General features: G+C 49.3%; 1 protein-coding gene across 27 annotated transcripts in view; it reads left to right on the top strand.

Annotated features, from left to right (window-relative positions):
* The window catches only part of heph (polypyrimidine tract-binding protein 1 heph), a 131,481-nt gene that overhangs the window by 54,274 nt on the left and 67,207 nt on the right, over positions 1-10,000 (top strand). For 12 of the 27 annotated variants that reach the window (XM_043009246.2, XM_086547308.1, XM_086547302.1 and 9 more), the window contains exon 2: positions 1-115. This exon is cut by the window's left edge and continues 430 nt beyond it. The exons of the other annotated variants lie outside the window; for them this stretch is intronic. In XM_043009246.2, the coding sequence (XP_042865180.1) occupies positions 1-115 (115 nt within the window). The remainder of the gene's footprint in view (positions 116-10,000) is intronic. 27 annotated transcript variants of the gene reach the window in all.

The raw sequence follows: 10,000 nt of genomic DNA, 5'->3' as shown, positions 1-10,000 counted from the left end.
GCTGCACCAAAGCTTACAGCCTGCATTCACGACGGCTTTTACTCACGCCCTCGCACCGGTCTCCGTCAGTCCGGCACTCACACACTTCAGTCCCATGATGCATTTCATGGACCAGGTAGGCCTACTCTCATGTCCGTTTCAGCCGGAAATATTGGATGTTCCGTGTGTTGTCAGAATCTAATTGACACCAGTATTGCACTGGAGGTGATTTATCTAATTGGAATATGGAACGCAGTAACATTATATTTTGTACATGTATGTGTAATCTGGTGTTACGTAAATAGGCCTTACTGATTATTTATAGACAGGGAGGTGTGTGCGTGCGTGTGTGTGCGCGCGCGCGTGTATGTAAGTATGCGTGCGTGTGCGCGCGCGCGCATTGTATGTATGTGTGTATGAGATGGGAATATGATACAACCGATTTCTGCCATAATAAAGTGTTGAAATTCATTTTCATTATCCAGACTTGGAATGTGGGGGTTTTAAAGATGCTAAGAGTCGAGGAAAAGTAATTTTTTGTGGCAAGCAGCAGTAAATCAGTGTATCCAGTGTGTTTCTTGCTAATCTATGTTCGTGCGATGGGTACTTGCAACTAAGATGAACCACGTCATGAGATCAATGAATGTGTGTATATGTATATATATATATATATATATATATATATATATATATATATATATATATATATATTATAATGTGCGCGTTTTTTTCCCCTCTTCCGTTCTAGTTCTCCTTATCTCCCCTCTGCCTTGCCCGTCCGCCACTTCCTTTTCTCCCCATGCACTTTCCCGGCCATGGCCCTCTCCTTCCTTCCTCCTTTTTTTCTTTTCTTTTTCTTTTTTTTTTATTTTTTTTCCCCTTTTTTATAACTCTCCCTTACACGAAGGCTTCTACGCCAACACTCTCGTCGAGTCCAAGGCTAAGGTGGAACAAGGGAAGCGGCCGGCACACTTGAGCCTCAGCGAGCACCTGATGGTCGTCTTGCAGGCACTCGGCTGGGAGATTCACGTTCAGTTGGGCCGGGCGCTTTGTGAGAGGGCTCACTGTTCAGCGTTAGGTCATCCCGGCTATCGCGTGGTGGGCTGGGTGCCACCTGATGTAGGGGAGGCGACCGGGGATGAAGGGGGCTTTGTGCGGCCTCCTGAGAGTGCTGCTCTTACGTCGCTTCTCTTGCGCGCACTCTCTTTCACACACTCGCTCCCTCCCTCTCTCACTCCATTGATGGGTTCGCCATAATTTGTTTCACCATTAATGAATACCACGAACTACTGTCTATTGGTAGATGTATCTATCTATCTATACACACACACACACACACACTGTATAGTGTTTTTTTCTCAAGACAAATCACTTGTGAAACGTGCTTGCGCACACGCACGCATGTTCTTACTGAAACGCTCGCTTCAGTTGTACAAATGCGTTTTGCCGTTTCATTGTTCGTTATACCCTTACCAAACCTCGAAATTTCATTCATCCACAAAGTCCCGCAACATACTCCTATCCCTTTGTAGTGCACACTGCCGCCTGGTATAGCACCCGCGAACACAGAAACCCCCGAAGTGCCCCTATGGCAGGTGGGCAGATAGCGTCGTGTGAATTGTATATGTAAGCCAGTAAAGATGACTCGATCCCCCCTCACGTGTTCTATGCCCGGTTTGGTGTTAAAGATGCGATGATACTCCCTGTGTGGAAGGGAAGTGGAAGGTGGGCATGGGGAGACAGTGGGCTCCTTGTGGACGTTGGGCGCATGGCCGAAATTTGAGCGTTTGGGGGAAAAAATGGCAGGTGGTTGATGATTTTAAACAGACGGGCGGTAATTGCGGGAGCAGGAAGACAGCGCGTGGTTGTGGGCGTAAGAAAATGGCGGATGGCCCTCTGGCGTAGGTGAGGACGGCTAGGTTGGGTGACTGTTACTGAGAGGGAAGCGTGATGTATGAAGGCGTGTGCAGGTGAAGGCAGCTATGGCAAGGCGCTGGGTGTAGTAAGATGGCGGCAGAGGAGTGTGGACCTTGGAGATGGGGGCGCCGGGGTCATAAAATGGCGGAGAAGTAATATCGCAGGAAGCTATAGGGGGGAGCACGAGTTGCTTAACTTGGGGCGGAGTTTTAGATTCTATTATGCGTTTCCTCTTGATGGTTTCGGGGGATGAGCCTCGTGGCGTGTTAAGGAGCGAACGTCTCCCACAAAGAGCGCGAGAGGAGATCTAGCATGCACTCTCGTGATATTCTAGTGTAATCAGTGGGAGACGGGGTCTTTACTGATGCTATTGAGAAGAGAAGAGATTAAGATGAGGCAGTTTGAAGATGATGAGGCCTCGCCCTGTGACAGCTCGTATTGAAAGAAAGGCGAATATGATGATGAAAGCCCTGTGAATGGGAGGGAGAAGGGAAGAGAATGTCTTGGCCTTGGGAACAAGGAGAGAGGGAGAGAAAATGGGAGGGATAGAGGTAAGTAGGGAGTGCGGGAGGAAGTCTTGTCCTTGGAGAGAAGTGGGTGGTCACGGCCAGGGTTCTGGCGGTGTTGCCACATGCATGGGAGGAGGGTTCCCTCGCTAAGTACTCGCTTGCTTTGTTGAAATTATGCTTTTAACGTCTTGTCTCTTTGGGCCGTCTTGTATGATGTCCTAGTTTAGATAATTCACGCCAGATTGAAGTGGCTGGGAAGAGAGAGAGGCAAACTTCTCGAAATTCAACTGTGCATGATGCATCACCACCGGTAAAAGTCTTTCGAACGGTGGTGTTGCCTGCAAAAGGAGGTCAAGAAAACCAAGTACGTTAGCGCGAGTAGTGTGTGTTGGTTCTTCGTCTCCGTAAATCGTGGAGCAGGATTCCCTGGGCGCGGCGAAATGTGTTCGTCATCGCCGGAAGGCCACGCCGAGGCAGGCAGGCGGGCGGGCGGGCGCGCGGCAGGCAGGGCAATGGAGTTTCGCGGCCACTAGTCGACCGTGGAGATCCCCAAGGCCTCAAACAGCGCGCCGCGCTCAGTTTTCCGACTTATAAATAGATCCTACGTGTTGTACTAACCGAGGGCTCGGCCGAGGCAGTACCCCATAGTTGTCAAGGTGTGCCTTGAAGCCCACCCTGCCGAGTCTTGTTCGTCAGAGCTGTTGAAATGTATTAGCAAGTACTTTTGCTGAAACATATCGAGTTACAACAATCTGGAAAGACAATGCACTCAAATTATTTGGATAAACAGTAACACCGAGGATAACGTCAGATAGCGTTTTAGATTTAATGTATCCTGGTCAGAAGATATTCGTACAGCATTCTAACCTTGACGCTTAATGCCTCGTCTATGGAAGCAGGCGGACGGGCGTATTTACACTAGCCTGTGTTCTGATGCTCAAATATTTGTTGCAAGTTGCAAGTCTCGGATTCTGCGTCTCGTCACAAATAAGCCGCAGTATGCAACCAGCCATGACATATTTTTCTTTTTCTTCTTTGCAGTCAAATGAAAGTTTTGTAGTTGCCTGTTGAATGTAATTAGGTTGTGATTTATTCGGCAGCTTGATGTGTAAAACAGCTTGCCATGTTTATGAAAGGTTTAAGGTGGAAACCTTTTAGCTTAGTGTCCACGCCCTCCTTTTTTTCTTGCCACCTCCACGGCCTGCAGCTCTGTTGTCGCTACAGCATCCAAACAGCCCTAGCAATTACCAAGTTTTTCATAACCCCCCCCCCCCGTCCCTCTGGTTCACAGTCATTAGCCCAAAGCTCTAGTCCTCCCTCCCTCTTTCATTTTCTTTCATTCAGTCTCCCATTCTATCCCTCCTTTCCCTTTCAGTTTCACTTTCTCTCCTGCCTTCCATCTACATCTTTCCTTGCCTTTCCTAACCCTCTGTTTTCCATCCCTCCTCTCACCATTCCTACTCTCCATTCCATCTCCATTCCATCTCCTCTCCTCCGCTCTACTCTCCATTCTCCATTCCATCTCCTCTCCTCCGCTCTACTCTCCATTCTCCATTCCACCTCCTCTTCCCCGCTCCACTCTCCACTTTCCATTCCTCCCCCTCTCCCCCGCTCTACTCTCCACTCTCCATTCCTCCCCCTCTCCACTCTCCATTCCTCCCCCTCTCCCCCCGCTCTACTCTCCACTCTCCATTCCTCCCCCTCTCCCCCGCTCTACTCTCCACTCTCCATTCCTCCCCCGCTCTACTCTCCACTCTCCATTCCTCCCCCTCTCCACTCTCCATTCCTCCCCCGCTCTACTCTCCACTCTCCATTCCTCCCCCTCTACACTCTCCATTCCTCCTCCTCTCCCCCGCTCTACCCTCCACTCTCCATTCCTCCCCCTCTCCACTCTCCATTCCTCCCCCTCTCCACTCTCCATTCCTCCCCCTCTCCCCCGCTCTACTCTCCACTCTCCATCCCTCCCCCTCTCCCCCGCTCTACTCTCCACTCTCCATCCCTCCCCCTCTCCCCCGCTCTACTCTCCACTCTCCCTTCCTCCCCCTCTCCACTCTCCATTCCTCCCCTCTCCACTCTCCATTCCTCCCCCTCTCCCCCGCTCTACTCTCCACTCTCCATTCCTCTCCCTCTCCCCCGCTCTACTCTCCACTCTCCATTCCTCTCCCTCTCCCCCGCTCCACTCTCCACTCTCCCTCCACTCTCCATTCCTCCCCCTCTCCCCCGCTCTACTCTCCACTCTCCATTCCTCCTCCCGCTCCCCCTCCCCCCATTTCCCTGCTTCCATCTCCTCCCCCCCCCTCCCCATCTCCCTGCTTCCATCTCCTCCCCATCTCCCTGCTTCCATCTCCTCCCCATCTCCCTGCTTCCATCTCCTCCCCCTCTCCCCTCCCCCCATCTCCTCCCCCTCTCCCCTCCCCCCATCTCCTCCCCCTCTCCCCTCCCCCCATCTCCTCCCCCTCTCCCCTCCCCCCATCTCCCTGCTTCCATCTCCTCCCCCTCTCCCCTCCCCCCATCTCCCTGCTTCCATCTCCTCCCCCTCTCCCCTCTCCCCGTCTCCCTGCTTCCATCTCCTCCCCCTCTCCCCTTTCCCCATCTCCCCGTCTCCCTGCTTCCATCTCCTCCCCCTCTCCCCTCTCTCCATCTCCCTGGGGAGATGGGGAGAGGGGAATAAATAAAAACTTCCCCATCTCCCTGCTTCCATCCCCCCCCCCCCTCTCCCCTCTCCCCATCTCCCTGCTTCCATCTCCCCCCCCCTCTCCCCCTTCTCCCTGCTTCCATCTCCCCTCTCCCCTTTCTCCCTGCTTCCACCTCCTCCCTCCTCTCCCCCTTCTCCCTGCTTTCATCTCCTCCCCCAGTCCCCCTCTCCCTGCTTCCTTCTTTTTCTCTTTCTGCTTGCCACTCATCCCTTCTCCGGCAGTTTCCCCCTCTCCTTCCTTCCTCTTTTTCGCATTCCCTCCCTTTCTCTCTCCCCCCCTCCCCTTGCCTTTGGTATCTGATTCATTTACTCCCATGCTTTTCCCTCTTCTCTTGTCCTTTGATAATCACCAACGGAAAGATAACGAAAGGAAGTGAGAGAGATATAATTAGATAAATAGATAGTAGCGAGAGAGAGAGAGAGAGAGAGAGAGAGAGAGAGAGAGAGAGAGAGAGAGAGAGAGAGAGAGAGAATATAAAGATAAAGGGAAATGCCAAGAAAATCAAATATCAGCTCCCCCCCCCACCCCTACTTTCTTGAGTGAAAAGGGCGCGGCGTCGCTGTGTGCCAGGCTGGTTGTTTGGTTGGCTGGCTGTGTGCGTGTGTGTGTGTGTGTTGGAGGGGGGGGGGGGGTCTTCGTCACACATCCGGGTTGGCTTTTTGGTGGAGGTGGGGGTGCTTGTGTGTGTGATCGGTCGGTTCGCGCTTACGGTTTTTGAGTGCGCGTGTATTCACCTCTCGTTGTGGTTTGTGTTTGCATTATTTGCAACGCAGGGGTCTCGCTGGCGTGCGTGTCTGCTGCCTCCCCCCCCCCCTCCCCCCTTGTCTCGCTCTTTCGCCTTTCGTTTGTGCACAGGGAACTTTGCTTTTGTTTCACTCACTCGCGCCCCCCCCCCCCCCATTTACAGCCCCCACTTATACGATGTCTATTTAAAAAAGAAAAAGAAAAAAAATCTAGGGGTGAAGGTTATCGCTCAGATCAGCGTTTTGTCGAGGATGGGGGCAACGTGTCGTGTTCAAGGAAAAGGTTGTCGCCACTCCCCTCCCCACTCCCCACCCCCACACACTTTTTTTTTTTTTTTTTTTTTTTTACATGTATGACTCCCCGATTCTGATCCCCTCGGGGCCTTTTCAACACCTGTGAGTCTACGTTATGTCTGACCAGGTTTCCCGAGACATTTTCACGGTTATTTGAGTCCTTCGAGCTATGAAAGTTTCATGGTTAAAAGGGGGGTTGGGTTGGAAGGGGGGGAGCAAAGGGGAGGAGGAAGAGGATTAGAGCACTTCACACGTTTCCTTGCGAACGTGTTTATTACATATAAGAATGATAGTTAGGACTAAAGAGAACATTCTGTGCCTTTGTTTTCACCCGATGAGGATTAAAGTCAGGTTAGCATTTACTTCAATTAAAACGTAGTGCCAAGCAGAGCTGTATTGTCTGCGCGGTTGTAGTGGGCGTGGTGCATTGATCACGAATGTGTCCTCAACACTCAACATTTTCCCCTCTTGTATATATGTGCATCACGCTAACCTGGAGGCTTTTCCTTGAATTGTGGTGATCAGAATTTTTTCGGGTCATATGATTCATAGTCCGGCATTTTGACCTGCTTAATGCGTGTTCTTTGGATGGTTCTGCCTGTTGCATTGAGGAATTATTCCGGTGGTTTCTCCAGAGTTGGGCTTAGTTCCAGATCGTTAGTCGTAGCACGGATAACGTGGTTAGTAATTTTGCCTTTACTAGAACCACCTTACCATCTCGGTTCGTCTGAATTGTTGGTCCAATCTGGACAACTTTACACGTCCGTAGTATTTTAAAAGCATCGTTGCAGAGCGGCTGCAGATCCTGGCCTGCACTACTGATAGCGGCCACAGGTGGCTGTCGCAAAGATTTAATCCCCCACATAGACTTTTTATGCCTCTTGTGTAAACCGCCATCCAATACTGGGGGTAAACCGAGCCACAGAATGGTTATGTGTGCCGGTAGCCTTAGGTAACGGCACTCGTATTACGGCTCTATCAGTGATTATATCGAGCAATGTATTTTTTGCCAAGTTCATGATGTTAAACTGCGCGGGAACGCCAAGGCTGAGTAGGGTCATAAAACTCAATATCGACTGAAATTTCTGGCCACCGAGCCCGCGCATTTCCCCGTGGTCGGGCCCGAATGCTCCTGTTCTAACTGATGGCTCGCTTTTGCAATGAGGCTGAATGGGACGGTTTAAGCCATGCCGGGTGCGACAACCTATTTGCTGCTGCTGCTGCTGCTGCTGCCGCTGCCGCCGTTGCCGCCGTAGAAAGAAGAAGAATCGATACCCCCAGCAACGCCAGGGGAATAGCTTTGACATCGCAGACAGGGGGAGAGGTGCGGTTGAGCAATTTTTAGTCCCTGGCATTGGCGCGTCGACGCATACGCAAAAGTTGCACAGTTCGGAGGTGTTTCGCGACAGGAAGGAGGGGAACGCGAAGCCATCAACCTCGCCGCGTCCGGGAGCGCAAAAACAGTGACAGGATGTTGAGGAAAATGGTGACTATGAAGACTTGTTTTTGGGCAGCTGAGCCAGGATGGTCGGTCGTCTTGGCTGGTCGGTAGTCGAGAGCGGTCTGCTCGAGAACCAGTCATTCTCTGTCCTTTGAAGTTGAGCATGGCTATTTAGGGTCATGACGCCAGACTGCTATTTATCCGTTGCAACTTCATTGTATAAGCGCGATGTAAATGCAATGTAAATTATATCAGCCATTGGCTATTTTATGAACGAGGAGAAAAGTGGGAATATCTGGATTCATTGAAATAGGAAATCGATGGCATACAAAGCCACGCATATGTAAAATGTTGGATTAGCTTGTTTGTTTTCAAGCTCTCGCATGCTCAAGGTCCAGTTATATGTAACGAAAGATAGAATAAATACAGATAGATGCACTCAAGGCTTTACTTGAAGTGAGGCTAGCGATGCGTCGTTAGAAATTGCTACTTTGCACTGTGGGGTTTAGTCATTCGGGTGCCAAAGCCGTGACGGACTTCGCTATTTGGGCGCACACGAGATACTTGTACTCTCGATGTTTGCGTTGCTTATTACATGTACGCTTCTGTGGTAGATGTTGAAAGAACATTGTCCTTTCGTGTGCGTGTATGTATATATGTATGTTTGTTTTTGTTATGAATGTCCACTATTGGTGTTGGCACGCTTGGTTTTGATAGACGACTTGTGTGTCATCGGTGCAAGTGCTATTGCTGATGTCTGCATGGCTGGTATGGGGGAATGTTAATGTGATCATCGGGCCCCAACTCGTCCTGCCTTCATTGCTCGTATTTTGCTGACAGCCACACCTCTGCCCAATAAATGCAGCACTTCTTTTGATTTGAGGCCGCCTTCTATCGTTTACCCTGTGGCTTTTTAGGTGTAAAATAGAATTGGTCACTTTTGATTAACCGTATTTATGCGGCTTTGCTCATTCCGAAAAATCGTCGAGGATACTGGAACAAATTGAATTTCTGTCGATTATAAGGCGGCATGGGAATTGTAGTAAGTATATAATTGGTTTTGTATTTGACTGATGAAAAGGTTTATAGTATGTTCATTTCTTTGTTTAATTATGTAGCTTATGATGATCATTCTCTTGTGAAATTTGTTCGCCTGCATTATGCGCACTGGTTTAAAGACGGTGCTCGACATTTTGAGACGTTTATTTTCCTTGTAAATATTTATGCAGCGTGGGATGACAGGAGACTTGAGTGCAGATGCCAAGCTCTTTCTAGAAAGTGGTAAGCCAACTAGTCCTTCAACATGCTGGGTACTAATTTAAACTTCTGGAGAGTCTATTTGTTGCATATTTAGTTTCAATGTCGGTGTGACTCGTAAGATAGTTTACTAAGACTTCGAATTTTGAAGTGGTATCATATTCTGCATCTGTTTCATCTCATTAGATTAGTGAACCCAGATACAAATGGCCCGTCGGTTTTCCTCATGTTGTTAGCAGACGGTCTCCAGTCACGGGTATCAGAAACAGACGCCTTCTGTGCCCTTTGTCAACACTTGGGAAAGTTATACCATCCACATAAATATCTACATTAACACGAAATAAATTGTATTGATTTCAAGCTGCCCTACACACACACACACACACACACACACACACACACACACACACACACACACACACACACACACACACACACACACACACACACACACACACGATATCCTTTGCAATACCTATTTAATGTGTTGAAATGACAAGGGAGTCCTGTATTAGTGTCTGTTTCCTGTTTATACTTGACAGTTGCCACTGTTAAAATTAGCCAGAATTCAGTACGCTGAAGGTTCAAGGTCAGCTGGTAAATGCATATACATGTGTGGTTGTTTGTTTACATAATACACACTTGCTCTCACTCAGAATGAAATATTTTTTCTTTGTAAAAATGGAGAAAAGTGAATAGATATGCTAATGCAGCATTAATTAACGTAAATGTCCTCACCACTGGACCCCTGCTTGTCATTTGCGCTTCAGTCAAGTCAGATTGGGAAGAGTATCATTACAGTTTGGTATAGAGAGAAGTGTGAATGGAGTCGTAGCTGGCAAGGCATTGGTAGCGCCCATCGCAACTGGCGCTTGGCCCAAACTCAAGATGTTGTATCAGCGCACCTACGACTCTCTCTCTCTCTCTCTCTCTCTCTCTCTCTCTCTCTCTCTCTCTCTCTCTCTCTCTCTCTCTCTCTCTCTCTCTCTCTCTCTCTCTCTCTCTACTGTAGTGTTTCATGTCAAGTATGCGCGAGGGAGCGCGGGGCAGGCAGGTGTGCGCAGTTTGACACCCCTCCCCGTCATCGTGGGGGCAAAAAGTAGTAGGTGTGTGTGTGTCTTTTAAGGACGTTTTTTGTGGTTTTGTAGGTCACATTTGTATCTA

The sequence above is a fragment of the Penaeus japonicus genome, unplaced genomic scaffold (assembly GCF_977035675.1).
Source record: "Penaeus japonicus unplaced genomic scaffold, GWHDUDI00000001_assembly GWHDUDI00000019, whole genome shotgun sequence".
NCBI lineage: Eukaryota > Metazoa > Arthropoda > Malacostraca > Decapoda > Penaeidae > Penaeus > Penaeus japonicus.
Note: the sequence above shows the minus strand (reverse complement) of the source record. Positions and strands in the feature narration are given on the sequence as shown.